Below are 20,106 nucleotides of genomic sequence, written 5' to 3'. Positions count from 1 at the left end.
CCATGTGGGTTTTCCCCTGATACTCTGGTTTCCACCCACAGAAAGACTCTCGAGCGCTTACATCCAGGCCAACAAGAGTGATAATTATAAACTGTTATAACTTGTTTCCCAATTGTAAAATAAAGCCTATATTTTCATAGGACAAACCAAATAAATGAATGCACGCTTCGATAAGCAATGCTTCAAACAAGAGTGACAACGTTGTAACGATATTTCATTCTGGGTTCAAATTTTGTCTGATTTTTGTTTTATTCTAAATATTTCCATCCTATAGTATATAATTCATGGTCCAGTTCATAAACTAGAGGTTTACCTGAAAAGAAACAAAAAAATCCTTATTTTCTATAACAAATTTACCTAAACAGATCACGGTTATATGTATCACTTTTTGTTGCTTTGGTTAATATTGCTTACCGTTCTACCTTTTTAGTAATGACAAATATATTTCACGAATGTGGCTAATAATTTGGTATTTAACTTTAATTGCACAGCGATGTTCTATCAGTAACCATTATATCTAGATAACATCTTTAGCAATTCGATATTGCTTTTTCTACCACAATAGGTGGTATAGTCCAACAAATCAACAATAAATCATTACCACTGTTGTATAAACAAACTACATTAATACCACACGTAGAATCAACTGTAAACGTGTTTTGATTGGCTGACGCGGCGACCTTTGACTGGAAGGGCGCTTCACGCAGTCGCTGAAGTTAAACGCAATAAAATGCCAGTTTCTATGTCTTGTAATCAATTTATTGCTTTGAACTCAATTAACACTTTTTCTGCTTGTTATCCTAAATTATTTTATTTCCTCGTATTTCTAAACACGAGTGAAAGAAATACCACACACAGCGATCACTTGTTGTGCATCCTTTATATATTTCACAGGTGAAAATTATTAAATGTATGATTCGAATGATTATGAGATAAAAGAAAAACAGCAAAACAAATCTGAAACGCATAAACACGAACAATATCATTAAAAGCAAATACATGCGGTACGTGACGATACGAAATCATTTTTATTTTTTGAAATCATCATACTTCAGAGGTTAAGCTCACTTTGATTCTCTTCAGAGAGCGAAAGTGATGTTACCCTAGAGTATCCAGGATAAAATTATTATTTTTTAAACTTCATTCTTAAGATCTGGTACTCATTTAAAAAAATGTAACGAACAATGTTCACGTAAAGTGTAATGGCTTATCACTGGAGGAAGTTAGCACTCGGCCTTTGATCAAAATTGATACAGAATTTCCAGTAACCAATGCAAGGAAAGACATCTACTTGAATATATGGTTTATGATACATACCTTGTTCAATTTTCTTCAAATCACTGTCATTATGATTGTTGATCTTACCAAGATATTTGTGGAAGTTCTTCATGATATTTGAATGAGCGACTATGATAACTTTCTTGCCAGCCTTTAAAAAAATTCAAACAATATTTGGAAAAGTTCAGAATGTTTATTCCTCAAAGTACACTGCAATGTACAATTTGATAAAGATGAAGTGGAAACTGCTCTAACGGAATTCAATTAGTTTTGACTTACTTAAATCAAATTATATATTATTCTACGAAAATGAAAACGTCACAATGCAAGGGCGTTATCGTGAATAACAACTGCGAAATGTCGAATGTCAGGAAAATTATCTCATTGTTATTGGTATGACGTTGAAAACACTCTAAATACATAAGAAATTTTATGGCAATATATTTCAATGTAAGAGTGACATTTTGCTGGTCCAAACTACACTTACCTTTATTTCCGGTACAATATTACTGTGCCAGTAATGTAGAAATCTTTCCAGTGCCATTTTGGAAGATTCTGCTCTGGGTAAAACACTCGGTGACAGCATCTGAAACGAAAAACAAAATTTTGTAAGCTTCCTTTCTCATGTCTGCAGTCGTGAAATTGCAGTACATGTATGAATTTTAGTCGTAAAAAAAAAAAAAAAAAAAAACACAAACAAACAATCTTCGTATATTTTGTAAATTTATATTCAAGCAACTTCTTTTCAGACAGAGGATCATGTATTTATGCCTTGCGAACACGTGCACATGGTAAGCGCGTGCGTCAGGTACTGCCATTAGAACAACTCATGTGCTACTCTAGATATCGACAATGGTGTAGAAATAAGACAAGGATTGGCTTGCAATAAGCATGTGCTACTATGTTATTGTTTGAACATAATGAAACTGATAAAATGGAAAACTTAAACATGAGTCTGAGAATTTTAGGTCCAAGTTGAAATTCGCAATGTCTTATTTGTGAAGCGGTAGTGGGGTTCCAGCACCTTTGACTAAAAGTCTTAAAATTACTTCGAAAACATTTTTGAAAAACAGAAAGTCTCGGCTAATACTATGGTAATATTAATAGGACTTGATATTACGGCTGATACTCTGACTAAGGAGTATAGTCACATACATTGTAACGATAATCGTTTACTGTCCTCTGCCATCTTTCATCAGACTCCTCTAACGCTGGTGGACAATCGTCGAATGCCGACGCTTCCTTCTGAAAGTATAGGGAATTGATCATTGTCACTTTATTAATTGTGAACAGAAAATGTAGTTTATTAATGATACGTACTAAAAACTGCACAAGATGAAATGGGTGTGGGATGGGGGAAGGAGGGAAGGGAGGGGTGTTGACTCTACAAATACTAACCAAGATAACTGTGCTAATCACAAAGTAGTCAGTCTGGACACTGGAATAGTCATCTTAAATACAAGTTTAGTTCGGAATACAAATCTAACGAAGTAAAACAAGTCTGTCCATCTGGTCCGACTTTCCATTCAGAAGAAGTAACGACAAGAATTTAAAAATTGTTACTATCGCGGCCATCTTAAAATTCACAAGGCTCTGAATTTTGTAGAACACAATGTTCTTCTCACTTTAGACTCACCTAAACATTACTCAGTCTTATAGCTGATAATATAATACTGTCATAGTCCAAAACGGTCGCCTCTATGCTAAGAATTATTTAAGGACTGACGGCAGACGGTTAGACAGATCATGCGCTAAGACAATGGGTGATTCGACCATTCGGTGAAGGTAGTGAACGGGACGGACATTTGATGCAGTGGAACCTCGGACTCCGATATCTGAACTCGAGACCCTTACAAACTGCCAGCTGGGACGAAATATCACGACAACCGAGCTCAGTGTCATCAGTTTACGATGTTTTTCTACAGTTTTATTATATCAAGGAAAAATTGTAAGTCTAATTACTTTATATTTTTTTGTATGGTTCATTTCTTGTCCCTGGTTCGCCCCCTGGTGGCGTTCATTGATGCACCAGTGTTTGTGAACTTGAATCCAATGCAGGTCAAGTTCGTCCTGTACAAAATAAAGAGTCTTGATTGCCCTCTTCAGGACGCTTGTGAACGCAATGTCGAAAGTGAGGCCATTCTTCTTCAGTATCTGTTGAATAATTATTTCAATATCAAATCAATAAATTAAAAAAAAACCAAACAAACAAAAACGCGCTATATTTCTAGTACTTCGATAATATTCTTAGGTTTTCAGAAAGTGAGATCACTCCTAGTATAATAGTCGATTGCCCCCTGATTGAAAATTCACTTATTTTACCAATGTTTACAAATCCACACATCATCTTTAAATAGTATTAGCGTGTATTTAAGCGGGCATGTATCACATACATACATTAAACGTAAATGAATTAATGAATGAATGAATGAATGAATGAATGAGTGAATAAATGATTGATAAATGTGAACGAATGAATGAATGAATGAATGTGAACGAATGAATGAATGAGTTAGTGATTGAGTGAGTGAGTGAGCGAGCGAATGAAATGCAATGAAATGAATGAATGAATCGGCTGTACTTTTACAAGCAGACACCTTAAGTATAAACAGCATATGTATCATAAAAATAAATATCCAAAAAAATGAATGACGGCTTATTTTTGTACCTGATTATTCCTATAACGAAATACTGCCATATTGAATCATTACTGTATAAGACTATTGACGTAAGTATATTTTTTATTTTACGATAAATGTATCCTACCTGTCCAACACACCTGGCCTGCTCGACCCCCCGGGATGTCAGGTCTGAATCAGCCCAGCCTGTCACCCTCTTTTCGCTGTTGTATTCGCTTTCACCATGTCGCAGGATCACAAACGTATACCGAGCTTGTCCATCAGCTGGACTCTGGTCACTAGTGCTGGCCATACAATGTTTGCAGGGCAGTCAGTGTAAGTGAGTGTCGATAAACGGTGTTCAACTGTCAGAATAAACAAAATTGAACAAGAATTTGTACAGTGTTAATATGAAAACAATGGGTTGGAGGTTGGGGAGGGGGGAGGGGTTACTAATATATTTTTCTTTATCTTTTCACTATTTATCCAATATTAGCTGTAGAGGCAAAACAAGACTAAATTTCTTTTTATTTGTGAAATAATACCAATGCAGTTTAATACTCGAGCATGTAAATTTATTTATTCGACAATCGCACTTGCTCAGTAGTACTCGAAATGAATTTGTCTGTCCCATTTACAACTGAACTGTGTCAGACTTTCTATAACTTTACAAGTACTCTCTGTAATAACCCCATGGATGGCCTCTAACACAGTAGAAATCTAACTGTTCTTGGGGAACGGTGACAACGGGAACCTTGAAATCTACTTCTTTCTCGGTGTTGTTTCCGGAATCTGAAAACATCGAGTCGGTTCTGTATATTACATACGCTGAAACTTGCCGTTCTCGACGAACACAACCCAGTAATGTCATCCAAAGTCATCGAAAACGATGATACGCCATTTTGTTACACGTCAACATAGATTTTACAGCACTTTCTGCTTCAAATTTGATTCTCGTGGGAACCTTGAAAAAATAACAAAATTTGATATTTTGTTTGTATCAATGCATACAGAACGGTGTCAGATGTAATAACTGACCCGTGAAAATATGCCCTGCCCCGTTAATCTTAAGAATGCATCCGTTCTCTGTTCTCCTTCTATATCTTGATAGTAGATTCAAAATCCAAGATGGCGAACATACACAAAAAAGTAATAAAATAATATGTGAGCGAGTTTTATCTGCCATAGAATTTTTTAAATTTGAGCAGAGATTTAAATATTCTTCAGTCGCCTCCTTCGGCTGTATCATCACTTACGAAACTTAGAAGGATGACACAACTGTATCATACTGTTCAATTCAATATTGTGTATATGTAATACGTATTGTAAGTTTATGTATTTGAGTACAATGTTGTACAACAATTTTCTTGGAGTTACCTCCCTTCTATTAAAACAATTACTTTCATAAACGTTTCGGTCAACACCCTGACTCCTGAAGCGTGGAGGCAATATCTATATCTACTGTCTTCACTATTCATTGAAGTAGATGGTCAGAGATATGAGCACTCACAGGAAACGTACACACACCTTTACATTCAACTCAACTCACCTGACTCTGTGGTGTCAACAAGGAAACGTGTGTTTAACTTGTTTACAAGCCGCCTATGCCCCGTAAGGGAGATAATTATAACAAGCAAGTAAGGATTATCTCCCTTTGAGCTGATAGCCAATTTAGCATGCATTAACAAGAAAACACATGAATAACTGTAGCTAAATGGAAAAAATACACACACACACACACACACACACACACACACACACACACACACACACACACACACACACACACACACACACACACACACACCCTCACACACACACACACACACCCTCACACACACACACACACACACACACACACACACACACACACACACACACACACACACACACACACGGGGATAATTTAACCAACTGTAATTATAGCTCTACAATCTGGATTCGTAATTTTACATAGAAATAAATGGATGATAGTTTAATGTGGTTTTAATGGCGTTTAATGACTTCAACAAAAACTTACACCATTTTTACAGATTAATTTGTTCTTGTCCCCCACCCCCCAAATGTCTTATGTTATTTTATACACATCAGGGAATACTGTACCGTTTGCTGTTACAGATGTCGGCGTACATGGAGGGATTTCGGAAAGTGGCAGCCATTGTACATATGCTGAAAAGTAAATTTTTTTTGGAAAATGAGAGGACATACTTGGCTTACAACACTTAATTGTTTTGACACATACACAAGCTAGTAGAAAGATATTGTTGTATAATTCATAATTATCGCACTGTTACCGTTATTTGCCTGAATGCCGGCCCTTTTTGTGGTGTTTTCATATAGGCAGGAATTATGACTTTCGGTCCTCGACCAAGACAAATAAAATCGATGAGAGATAGTTAGATATACAGGTACATGTACCGCAGAATAGGATTGAATAACTTACCTTAATACCAGTGTGAATCAATATGTTTTCTCCGATGCGGGTCATATAAGAAAAAAAACCCGTTCTATCTAGTTTTCTGCACAGCCTAATATTTTGACACGAATACCATAGCTCGCGGAAGTAAAAAAAAAATACAAGTCCCTGTGTTGCTGAGGTTTACAGTCAACATTTTCGATAATCATATTGGAAGTTATTATGTTGGTCTCTTAAAAAAGCACAGGTCTCAGTGCTGTTGAGATCAACCCGTCAAATATGATGAAACTGATGCAAGGTCGTGTTGTATTCAAGTAATAAAAAAGAACAAGACCCTGTGATGTTTAGTAGGTAACGATACCACAGCTGGAATTCCTGACATCAGAAACCAAATAAGGCATAAAAAGTAAGTGCTTGATATCACGTGAAATTGTACTGTCATCTCAAATTTGTTGACCAGCTTATACAATTACAAAAATAAATAGGTAAACAAAACTATTTTGATATCGATCAGTGACCTCTACTTTGGAAAATCGGAGCAAACAAATATAAGATTATATGGAAAGGAATGATAATTAATTGTCATTTTAACTTATATTCCTTCAGTCTTATTTAAACAAAAGTTAGTCGACCGTGAAATCATCGACATGATACGTCCTATCCAATTACAAAACCGTCCCAATTTCAACAAAGTAGTTTTTGTTTGTCGTGTTGAGTGGCTTTAACCCTGGTGTATTAGGACTGTGATGGAAATGCGGGTAAAATTTCACGCCAAGTTATAAAATATTCAAAAGAATAAATCCTATCTAAGACGAATTTACTTTTTTTGGGGTGACTGGACGTACACGGTAACCAGAACACATCCGAGGTAATCCGAGTATCCGCCAGATCAATTATAAAAGGTGACGCCGAAAGTTCACTGGAACTAACAGATTTCCATAAAAATCGTTAAAAAAACCCCTGAGCTTTTTAAACATTAAATTGATATATAGTATATGGCTTGTGTTAGAGTTAAGAATTTGTGTTGTTTCACACATTATATGGGTGATTTGTTTTAGAGTTAAGGATATATGCTACTTCACACACTATACCAATCATTTGTGTTAGAGTTAAGGCTATATGCTACATCACACAATATACTTATTATCTGTGTTAGAGTTAAGTCTATATGCTACATCACACACTATACCAATCATTTGTGTTAGAGTTAAGGCTATATGCTACATCACACACTATACCAATCATCTGTGTTAGAGTTAAGGCTATTTGCTACATCACACACTACACCTATCATCTGTGTTAGAGTTAAGTCTATATGCTACATCACACACTATACCAACAATCTGTGTTAGAGTTAAGGATATATGCTACATCACACACTATATCTATTATCTGTCTTAGAGTTAAGGTGATATGCTACGTCACACAATATACTTATTATCTGTGTTAGAGTTAAGTCTATATGCTACATCACACACTATACCAACAATCTGTGTTAGAGTTAAGGATATATGCTACATCACACACTATATCTATTATCTGTCTTAGAGTTAAGGTTATATGCTACGTCACACAATATACTTATTATCTGTGTTAAACTTAAGGATATATGCTACTTCACACACTATACCAATCATCTGTGTTAGAGTTAAGGCTATATGCTACATCACACACTACACCTATCATCTATGTTAGAGTTAAGGATATATGCTACATCACACACTACACCTATCATCTATGTTAGAGTTAAGGTTATATGCTACATCACACACTACACCTATCATCTGTGTTAAATTTAAGGATATATGCTACTTCACACACTATATTTATTATCTGTGTTAGAGTTAAGGTTATATGCTACATCAAACACTATACTTATCATCTGTGTTAGGCTTTAGGATATAGGCTACCTTACACATTATACCTGTGATTTGTGTTAGACTTAAGGATATATGCTACCTTACACATTATACCTATCATCTGTGTTAGACTTAAGGATATATGCTACCTATCATCTGTGTTAGACTTAAGGATATATGCTACCTTACACATTATACCTATCATCTGTGTTAGAGTTAAGGATATATGCTACCTTACACATTATACCTATCATCTGTGTTAGAGTTAAGGATATATGCTACCTATCCTCTGTGTTAGACTTAAGGATATACACATTATACCTATCATCTGTGTTAGTGTTAAGGATATATGCTACTTTAAGCAGTATACATTGATTCGTGTTAGAATTCAGGCTATAAACGTGCCATACAAATTCTACACGTCCACAACTGACTAGAGTGAAGGACATTATGTACCTGATAAGCCTTACATACGATTCTGTTGTTTACTACTTTACAAAGTATAAAAGTAATTTCTGCTATTTATCTTCTGTTGCTTTCAATCTTGTCAGATCATTTATATATATACAAAAATGCATTCACATTTCATATATTTACTGTATTTTTTCTTGTGTTTGTTATTTTTTTCCAGGTTGCGTAGAACTGTAGTTAAAAACTACACATTAATTTTGAAAAAAAAACATAAATTAACAGTGTCATGGATACTGTACTATCTATGTACTGTACTGTAAGTACATTGTATGTAACAGGTTGATGTGGGCTGTTGGTGGTCGATTTATAAAACTGACATGCAATGTCCGGAGGCTAGAAATGTCAAATGACCTCGCTGGTCAAGTGTAGCTGACTGGTCACTTTTCACGGACAAATGGGGTCGGGAGTTGTTAATCAATGTCATTCTTAAGGTAGAGAAATATTTTATTTTAGTTAATACATTGAGTTAAAAGCTAAAGGTACAGGCACTGCTACCGTAAAATTGCATTTTAACTTGGTTTTGTACATCCTGTTGTAAAAGAAACAATACATCACCATGGTAACTCAGCGACTCAGTTTTTATCCAGGATTTCATATCAATCATATAATATTTTTTATATCAGAAAAAAATTGAATTCAGTTTTAGTAGGGCAGTTATCGGAACATTTTTGGTCATAAGCCACAATCGGAACATTTCGTGTTTTTTCCAGCTTGGGATGTTTCAGTTATTAGCGTACAACTTTCACAATCAATCTTTCGGAAAGTGTTTTCTATCGTGGCATTTTTCTGCCGTTCGGTTATTTTACATCACAATACAGTAATAAGACTTTTTGGGAATAATTATTGTCGTGCAATTTCGCAAAATTGATGCAACTTTTGGGCAACTTTATGTCAGCTTGTCGCGACAATCACCAAGCCATCTAGTGATAATTCATTTAATTTATTGTGGACCAAATGAACCGTCACTTGTGTTAAAGTGCAAATGACCGAGATATTCTGGATATTTTCTTGTGCAAATACAATGCACAAAACACTCGACGGTTATCAATTAGATGATATTATATTATATTATATTATATTATATTATATTATATTATATTATATTATATTATATTATAATAATTCCACAGGAAACATGTTTCAATATAACTGCGTGAATGTATTGTAATGGTTGTGACCATTCAGACAATGTTTATGAACGTAGAGTACAATGAAGAGATGTGTCCGACAGGACGATGGCCTGAGACAGTCGTGTTAAGCGCCGATATCAATTATCCCTGTTAAGATGAACATTTTCTTCCAGGAACACGACTCTCGCGGTTATTGTGTAGTAAAAAAAATTATCAACTGATTGCAAGTGCAGGATCGCCCCACTTTTGTGACCTCGGATCACCTCAGATTATTAATGAGTTACCGGAACAAAACACCTCACAAAATGCTTCCGAAAGTAATCAAACTATTTTTTTCTACAGATCACGCTTTGAACTCTACGTTTGTGATTATCAGTCCCCTCATCTTAATTTAGCACAGTTGTTTCAAAGCAATGTCAGTTTTACACTCAGTTTTCGCAAAATTTTAATTAATTATATAATTGTTTGTCAATCTAATATTCATCTTATATTTCTATACACAAGGGAGGTAATTTTAGATCAGGTTTTGAAATCATTCAAATGTTTCGCTAAAATTTGATTTTACACTGCAGATCAGCTTGAATATGTAATACACGTGTATATAAACCAGAGTGAATGGTGTCATGCTTGTTCCGTTCTGAGCAAGTAGTGACTGTAGCCACATATTTACGGTTTTCCTTTATTACACAGAAAATGATATAAAAGATTAGCTTTGATCACGTGGTAATCAATAGGCTATTCCGGATATTTTCCTCAGTCGTCCGGACCCATATAAGTTGTACTACAACGTATCATTGGCATGACCGACCCTAAGCTCTATGTTGCCCCGCCTGTGTAAGGAAAACGAAATTGTTTTTCATTTAGTGAAAACTTATCAACAAGTGAATAAGAAAGAGAAAAATATTTTTAATAAAAGTTGTGATTTCTTTCCTTTTCCTTTCCTGTCTTTTTTTAATTTTGACTTAGCCGCTTGGTGTTTTATTTTTTTTTCGCCACTAACCAGAGGCTGGTGTTATCAAATTCAATAACAATTTCGTGAAAAATTATTCATAGCATCCAAAATAAAATAATACAAATTATAATCACTACATATGTGTTACTATCTGTGTTATTTTGGGACGGGATCACCTTGTGTAAGTCGGTGGCTTCCTCACAGAACAACGTACGGGATGCTCGTCGCATACCCTTCAAAACAACTGGGGAAAGGTATATTGTCCAGGCCTTGACACAACCGTAGCACCTCAGCACAGACCATCTCCATTGGCACACAAACCGTCACGGGTAGGGTTTGGTTCTGGTTTTATATTGTGTAACACCCATCAACAACTGTCACTGTGTATGTTACATGTATGTATGCGAGTGGAAGCATGTGTTGCGTACGTGTGTTTGTGGAAGAATGCTATGTGTTCGTGTACCCCTTCTTGTTATAGTGTGGAAGTGAAAGCATCATTATAGTGCTGTCACACTAAAGTATACCATACTGGAGGTCTCAAGCATGGCATCGCCTCTTTCACATTACACTAAAACCAGGCAAACCAGTCGGTACACAAACGCAATGCTGAACGTTTAAAAACTCTGATATATCTTGTCTAGGGGACATAACCCATTGTCTTCCTCGCAGGAATGACCGCTCAAGTAAAGGCCAAAAAGTGAAGCAGTTTCAAGGGAGATATTAAGAAGAAAGGTCTATAGAAATGAAATATCAAGATCTCAAGTTTTAGTCGCCTCGCACGATCATGCAATGGCTGGTAAAAAAATCTTACGCGCTACCTGAACAATGGGGAGCTTCGAACCCAACACACGGTGTTTTAACCTGAGATTTTGTAGGCCAACTCTCAACCGACTGAGGTGTAGCACTCCCTAGATCTAATAATGGCAAGTTACATGTATTAGTTTTGAATATTATAAAAATAACAGTACAAATGATATTCAAAATAGTACAAACCAATGAAGGGGTAGCCATACTTTCGCAATGTCCAGCTTCAATACCTATATTCATAAGCTTTTCTCGACAAATCTCGTCGTAGACGAGACACCTCTACAGCCCTGCCCCTCATTGGTTTTACTATCCACCATTCATTAAAGACGTCGGGATGACGTCATATGTAGAAGCTATATGCAACTTAGTTTTATCGTTAGGTCATTTGGTGCCGCAGATCCCAAGTTCGAGACCTGAACAGGGCAGGAGTCAAAAGTTGTCGCCCTTCTTGTTTATAAAATTGATGTATGACCGTTGTGACAGGGAAGTAAGTCGTTAGACCCCCACGATATATGTATACTATACAAACATCTATTTCGTCTTTGTCACCCATTCATACTTGAGTCTAAATACTACATTTAATATATTAACCAGCTGAAACAATGACGCCTCCGGATAAAATACTGGTATTTATACATTTATACATATATATTTATCATGTAAATGGCCTCATTAATTAAAACACGCAAGTAGGTCACATGGTTACACGTCTGACCGGGATTTTTGTTTCCAGAGAAGCGCTTGTAGCATCAACGACCAGTTACAATAAAAACGGGATATGTTCTTCTTAAAACCTTATTTCAAATGTTATACACATAATTGTATTTTGTAAAAGATTTTCGGATTGGCAGGCAAAAGAAACTAAATCATGTACAATGTTAAGAAAAGGGCTGTACTTCGTTTTTTCATCTTTAAGACATTATCGCCCATGGACACCCAGGGTCATTTTGAAGCGGGGTCTTCTTGCAATAGACGATAGCCACCTCACTGAGCAACATACACGAGGCTTGTCGTATGTAATCCAAAGCATAGATTAAAGAGTCTTGAACAAGGACATGGCCACGTTAGCAAGAACCAGTCCGTTTCTCAGCTTCCCTTGGATTAAATCGTGGAATAATCCATGTTGGTATACCAAATCTGAAATTTGAAATGTATTTTCAGAATAAAAAAAAATATCGTTGAACTGCTTCTTGCTTCCTCTAATAAAATCATCTATTAAAAAAATGTATGTAATAAACAAATCTTCTCTAAAGATTTTTGAAAAATACAATTCATTATATTTTAGTAATACTTGAACAACATTCAACAGCTTGTTTTCGAGAATACACGGGAAGAGTTCAACTCGTTGGATTATCTCCCCCTTTGATAACACACTAATTGTTTTAGACTGAATGCTTTGAGTAACATCCCAAATAAACTTCAGGTATTTTTTTTGTATTCTAGCCACAATCAACGCCATAAAAATGGAAAGGAAACCAAGGTTCGTCAAATCTTTTTTTTTTTTACGATTGTTTCTTTTTATGATTTTAGTGTTTGAAAGGAAGAGCCAAAAAAAGGAACCGATAACAGTGTAATGATAGGGAAATCACGAATACGTACCGACATGTGTGGAGGAGAAATTAGATAGGTTTTGTTTAGAAAAGAGTAACAAATAAATGTTCCAGAATCACTGCCGAGGATGTATACGACGAGAACATGAATTCCGAGAGAACGGTTCTATTTCCTGTTACTTAATCGATGCAGATTCCCATTGGCGTGATTTTGCATGCAACTGTTGAAGTGCTAGCCCCATTTGTTTTAATACTTTAAATATTCTTGACACTAAAGATTCAATAAAAACGAAAAACAAAATATAATAAGTCATTGCACAGACAAGGATGTGCTGGTTATTGACGTAAATCCAGGAACCCAAACAGCACGCACCTGATTTAACGTGTGTAATATCCAGCTTTCCATGGACATTGTTAATTGTCTCGAGTTTTTATCATTATGAGCTCCCGCCTTGTGAATAACTTAGATATGAAATGGCAAAGTCTGCGGGCAAATGTTTTAGCTCATGCATACACAGCATACCTTAGTCTGCCACGGGTCAAATCCAGTTGTCACTGGCAACAAAAAATATATAGCCTCCGTGTCATACTTAATAAATATGTAAAGTCAGAGGTCAGGAAAACGCGTCACCTTATATTAATAACACTGTGTGTAATTAATTAAAATAACACAAGAAGACGGGAAAATTTGCATCACAGAATTTCCGTTCATTATTTGTATCTCATTAGCTGTATCTTATGTGTGTTGTTGCCGTGTCATTGTAATCCGCCTATGTAGGTCAAGTTAATGTCAAATTGCATTCTTTATTTTATATCATCAAAATTAGTGTTTTCTATGACGTAATGAACATCCATTAGCTACCTGTATATAAGACGTACCGGGAAAAGGTTCCACAGGGAAAAATCCCAGAAATAAAATACATTTTATCCGCTACAGAATCTTCAATTCTTTGGCGTTATAACTGATACAGTCTTGAATATGACGTCACGGCATTCGTCGTGATCGCTTGACGTAGCATGTACGTTTTAACATGGGTGTACACTCCGGACAAAGTGCAACACTCATTTTACTAATTACATAATACAGAACATTTAATGATATTTTTATGTAAGCATAGATACAGAATTTCACATCTGACCCCCGTGATTTTTCATACAGGGATTTCATGGATGTAATCTATAACTTAAAAAGTCCCCTTCCCCATCCCCATATGGGCGAAAGGTCGTTTTTTAACATACCTCATACCTTACAGTGAAATTCAGACAATGTAATATTTGATCTTTGGACTTGAACTTCCATGTGGAACTCTCAAGGCATAGGTTGACGGGGGATGGGGTGTTTGGGGGGGGGGGGGGGGGGGGTTGGGGGTTGGAGGGGGGGCAGACGGACTATATATCCACTTAAAGATATTATTTTGCACAATTTAACGTTATGGTTGCCAGATGTCTCAAAACACTTAACTGATTATCACTTTTTTAAACGCCCAGGGTCGTACATCAACAATACTCAATACCAATAATTGTTTTGGTTTTTCTACACTCCCTGTAGGCCCTATTCTACTGCCAACATTTAGTGCGTGTAAGCTTGATCTCTCGTAAAAATCAAAATACGATGAAATTTTAATGAATTATGTCAAACTAACTAACAACTTATTGTCTATTGAATCAAGTTAAGGAATTATTTCATTATAAGATACCAGCAGAACCTACAGGTAGTATATATATATCAACGAAACTGTTTATAATATAATTTACATATTTTATATGTGTTTGGCAACAATGGTGGTCAGACCTCAGGGAGTGCAAATAAATTTATCTTGGAAAGTTTATAACGAAAGTTGGATGCCTTTACTAATAAATTGAAATATCACTTTCTTGAAATTTTAGGAATCCGTGAATGTATTTCTAGAGGTTTGAGGTTTGTTTACAAACATTGACGTATTTTTTTTACTATAATCGGGATCTTCATTAGTGCATATGTTAGTTATGTGTATTCATTTAAAAATGTTTTCGTCCAGATTTCTCTTTTCAACGAAACATTCTTGTCAGACATTTTAATTATCAGAGTTTTGGATTTTAACATTTCTTGCTTGTAATATGCACGAGAATAGATGGATTTTGATTTCCCATGTCATCATGGTCTCGTGCATGCACGGATGTTTCTATATTTAGGAAGTAATTTCAAATTGACCAATAGTAGACATCATCCTGAAAGTTGATTTATTAATCGGATTGGTATTTCAATAGCACACTGTATAATGTTTTAACACTATGGAATAGATTATTTGAACGCAATGAGACACACTGACAAGTTATGCTAACACCATGCTGATAGTATTTTTAGTGTTTGATAATTGCACATATTATATGCATTATTAGCGAAGGATCTTTGAGAAATTTCAGTTTACGTTTAAATTATGATTTTACTTGTCTGAAGTGAACTTTAACACAGATACTAGCTTTCTAGAATTGCTTAAACAATTACATGCATCAACAAATTTATACATAATGAATAATTTCAACAGTTGACTTAATCCAGGAAATGAGGTGTAGCTGGGGAAATAGTGCGTTGGGGATGGGACACATTGATTGGGGAGTGTGTGTCTAATAGAGGGGTCAAAAGGGTATAGAAGATTTTAAAGAAATATCCATGACCCCCTCCCCCACTCCATTGATCGGTCCAGACGATCAAATTGAACAGGGGTGGGAGGCGGTATCATGTATAGCTAATTCTGCTGTTTACGTTGTCATTAAAGCCACAAAAATGCCAGGCGGGTTAAGGAAGAAAACTTTCATTTAAATCCCAAAATAAACTAAATGTTGCACCTAGAAATCAGTGTGTCTGTTTTATAAAAGTTGTAAATAAAACAGTATAATTATGCATATTTGCAATGCCAGAAATATTTGCATAATTTCAGGATCGTTAACCTTTTTTTTCTTTGACACATATTTTTATCCACCCAGGAATGCGCGTGTCACAAATTTGCCTTCTTATCATTATTTGTCTCTTGTTACACTATATGGATTTGGTCACGTGATTTCTTGTGATAGTATCCTAAAAATGTTCCCTTCTCTCTTGGCTAAAGGGGAAGGTAACAATTTCGAATCTATTTATTTTGGTATCAGGTTAAGTTTATTGATAAATGTGTTAAAAAACTGTCATACATTGCGTACACAACAATAATTTAACTCGATGTTTAAAGTCCATTGAGAAATGTCATGCAAAAAGATAGAAAACATTGATCGGGTACAAGGAAGTAGTTTAAAATAAGCACATTATTGAATGCAATTTGAGAAGAAAGTTGACAATGCTTTCTAGAGCAGTGTATCCACCACAATCTTGCTCTGTACCTATGTAGCGTATCTACTGGGGATTTTAGTATACAAACAGGTACAATATACATTAAATGGCGGTCATCCTCAACATCAAACCATGTGAGAGTTGACATGCGCAGACGAGGATAAATTATACCGTCACCGTCAAGCCTCAGGGTGATTCGCTCGAAAACACCTGTACATGTACTAGTGGATTAATTACAGATTTTAATTAACGTTGGAACTCGGAATTCAAATTCAAGCAAGTTTTTAATTGAAATATTCAAAATTTGTTTTAAGAAATACAAAAGATAGATAATTATTGTCGAAATGAGGTGAAAGTTTCACATCCGTGCGGAGAAATTTGATCACGTTGCCAAATTTAAAGTGTAGGAGATTTATATATATATATATACATATATATGTACTGGGTTCTGTGTTTTGTCGCTCACACTAGGGACGTGGACACCACGGAGACAACATCAGCAAGGGCTCCCGGGGGATCGCCGAGGATACAGACTGACAGACTGTTTATACATACTTATCCCGGGGGATGGGCGTGACGTCACCCCCTCGCTTGAGGGTGGGATAAGACACACTTACATAGCTAAGTGTTTGGATGTCAAAGAATTACTACGACTTTCTGATTCAGGTGAGTGGATTAGCCTCGGATGATAAGAGCTAGGTGTTATAAACAAGAGCGAAACAATAGTTTAAAAAACTTCGAAACACACAGTGGGAAATAGACACACATGTAAAGTGTTTAAAGAGTCGTAAATATTTTGAATAGTTTACGTTTTTTTCCCTTTAAATTAAAACTCCAGTATAAGAATGTTGTATTATTAGATTATAAAAAATGTGCTTCCTTTTTTTCTACAAATATTTATATACTGAAGCCCACAATTTCGACTCTTTTGATCCCAAGCATCAATGAAATATCATTTAATGGTGAAAAAGCTTTATGGTGCAGTTTTATTAATCATTTTTTATTCACTATTATATAAGTGTATTCCCAACTTCGGATCTAAAGCACAGTTCACAAATGAGTTTTCTTGTAAATTCTTGTTATGACGCTGACGCTGAAACCTCGGCCATTCTCTAATCTAAAACTAATTTTTAATGTTTGAAAATAGTTGTATCAAAATTTGAAGTTACATATGTAAATTATGACTAACAACACGTATACTTATCATATAGGTATGATGGGGGTCTACATAGTATACACATCTATCCAGTGAGGTCATATCGATGATCGATATGGAAACAATTCAAACCGGATATAACCAATCAAATATCACGTAACATCTGTAAAACATCACGTGCAGGCGAGTTCGATTCTGACGCACCTGTTAGGAAAACAAAACACTCAATATAAACTGTTGATTCAAGAAGTTCACATCCTAATTTAAACGTTTTTTCTGCACGTTGCTTTGTATGTATGTATGTATGTATGTATGTATGTATGTATGTATGTATGTATGTATGTATGTATGTATGTATGTTTATAAGCCTATTGTATGTATCGGTTTTGTAAACAAGGACTCAGAGGCAGCGTACCTCCTGTATCACTGTAAACTGTAGTGACTGGTGTTGATAAATGCATCACTCAAATCGCTAATCAGAGACCACCCTAGTGGGTTCAATAAATTAAATGACCCATTTCCAAAAATAAATTTATAATACATGAAGAAGAATATTTTTCTTCCTCATCCAACTTCAGGGATTAAAAATCATCGTTTACATAAATCATCGTTTCTCTCGATTTAAAATAATTTCTTTCTAACCAAAAATAAGTTTTTATTATCTGAAGTCGTGATATTGACGCTGGTAATGTTTTTGTTTAAGTTAAAGCTAGAGTTAATTTTCAGTTGTTGTGTAGGTTTGTTTACATATACTAGACTGTATTCTCTAAGGGTCTTTTTTGTGTATAGACCTTATGATATTCATCCTGAAGTATACAGATGCGTGTGAAATAAACGGTATTGTACATTTCACTGACAGTAAAGACGTGTAACCAAGCGAATCGGGCTCAACTGGAGCACCTTACTACACATAAACCACAGGACCTCGGTGATTGTTGATTCTTGATGGCATCAAGACTAGCGTCTATGATATATAAAGTCATGTATAGTGCAGCTACATACCAACACCTGTGATAAAAAATAAACATAATCAGTGTTACAAAAAATTACAATGAATTGGCGGGATACAGAGAATGGTGTTTTTAAAAATATGATTATCTGCAATTAAATAAAAGTTTGAGGGGAAGAATTTTGGGATTAAAAATGATAAATAAACATGAGTATCGGTAAGTGGGAAGGAGACGGGAATTTACAAGGATATAGGTAAATGGGAAGGAGACGAGATATTACAGGGGTATGAGTAAGTGGGAAGATACCGGGGATTGACAGGGGTATTGGTAATTGGGAAGATATCGGGAATTGACAGGGGTATGGGTAATTGGGAAGGATACGGGAATTGACAAGTGTATGGGTAAGTGGGAGGATACCGGGAATTGACAGGGGCATGGGTAAGTGGGAAGATACCGGGAATTGACAGGGGTATGGGTAACTGGGAAGGATGCGGGAATTGACTAGGGTATGGGTAATTGGGAAGATATCGGGAATTGACAGGGGTATGGGAAAGTGGGAAGGATACGGGAATTGACAAGGGTATGGGTAAGTGGGAAGATACAGGGAATTGACAGGGGTATGCGTAATTGGGAAGGATACGGGAATTGACAGGGGTATGCGTAATTGGGAAGGATACGGGAATTGACAGGGGTATGCGTAATTGGGAAGGATACGGGAATTTACAGAGGTATGGGTAAGTGAGACGGGATAAGGGGTATATTACAAGCACATAAAACTTATATCATATTAACAGCGATCAGTTGTAATTCAGTTTTACAGTCTGAACAAGTGTTTGATTTTGTGTTGTTTGCTCTCGTTTCACTGGTCGAGGACCATCAAGATACCATCATATAATTGATTGATCGCGATCATTTTTGTCAATACCGTTGTTTAAAATCAAGGACATGAACTCGATCTTTAGCTGAGTCCTTTTGGATTGTTTAAACATCCATAATATAACGAGTTTGAAGTCAATTTATACATTAAACCACGAAGTCGATTCATAAGTTTTGTTCAAATAGTTGTCTTTCTAATACGTTTGATCATAATCAAAGAAATAGTTTAAGTTTAGCAAAGACATCGCTTTTAAACAAAACGTTTCGGTGAATGGAAATCACTCACGATGAACATTTTTTTTAACTTGAAAATGGACCCTGAATGACAAGCCATGCTAAATTTTCCAAATCTTAAACATTACTTTGCGAAGTCACATTTATATAAACTCGAAAATGAGTATGCATTGTTTTGAGACCCAGTATGTAGTATGTTTCACCGAAACTGCGGCACAGCATCTTTCCTTCATTCATTACAATACTTTATAACCGTGACTTGAATACGAATGTGCGGCTACATATTCCACCTCACGGCGGAATGCTAATCTTTGACGTTTCTGGGTGACCGTTGAAAGGCGTAGTAGATCGAAAATGTATTTGGTTTTCACTACTTGTATGCTTCTCCATAATGTGTTTCTCTCATAAGGCGAATTGTGTTTCCAAAGCAGAAAATGTCGGAAAACGCCAATATCGATGATAAGGCTAGTTACTCAATATGCAAACGATGAATGGCGATTATGATTGG

At 35.7% G+C, this 20,106-nt stretch overlaps 1 protein-coding gene across 1 annotated transcript; it reads right to left on the bottom strand.

Annotated features, from left to right (window-relative positions):
* Window positions 1-248: 248 nt before the first annotated feature.
* LOC132546641 (2,3-bisphosphoglycerate-dependent phosphoglycerate mutase-like) lies at window positions 249-4,209 on the bottom strand. Its single transcript, XM_060210363.1, has 6 exons — window positions 4,045-4,209; window positions 3,241-3,432; window positions 2,434-2,523; window positions 1,766-1,864; window positions 1,318-1,429; window positions 249-313 (listed from the first exon to the last, which is right to left on the bottom strand). The coding sequence occupies exons 1-6, from the start codon at window positions 4,207-4,209 to the stop codon at window positions 249-251; spliced, it is 723 nt and encodes a 240-aa protein (XP_060066346.1).
* Between the last annotated feature and the right edge of the window lie 15,897 nt (window positions 4,210-20,106).

Source organism: Ylistrum balloti, unplaced genomic scaffold (assembly GCF_031769215.1).
Source record: "Ylistrum balloti isolate Yb309-2 unplaced genomic scaffold, AGI_CSIRO_Ybal_v1 Utg369900, whole genome shotgun sequence".
Lineage (NCBI taxonomy): Eukaryota > Metazoa > Mollusca > Bivalvia > Pectinida > Pectinidae > Ylistrum > Ylistrum balloti.
Note: the sequence above shows the minus strand (reverse complement) of the source record. Positions and strands in the feature narration are given on the sequence as shown.

Bases quoted from the DNA above. Each gene is read 5' to 3' on its own strand.
- LOC132546641 (XM_060210363.1), bottom strand. From the start codon at position 4,209: ATGGCCAGCACTAGTGACCAGAGTCCAGCTGATGGACAAGCTCGGTAT. The intron at 3,433-4,044 runs GTAGGATACATT...ATTATTCAACAG, and splicing joins AGGCCAGGTGTGTTGGACAG to ATACTGAAGAAGAATGGCCT. The intron at 314-1,317 runs GTATGTATCATA...GTTTCTTTTCAG, and splicing joins TTTGAAGAAAATTGAACAAG to GTAAACCTCTAGTTTATGAA.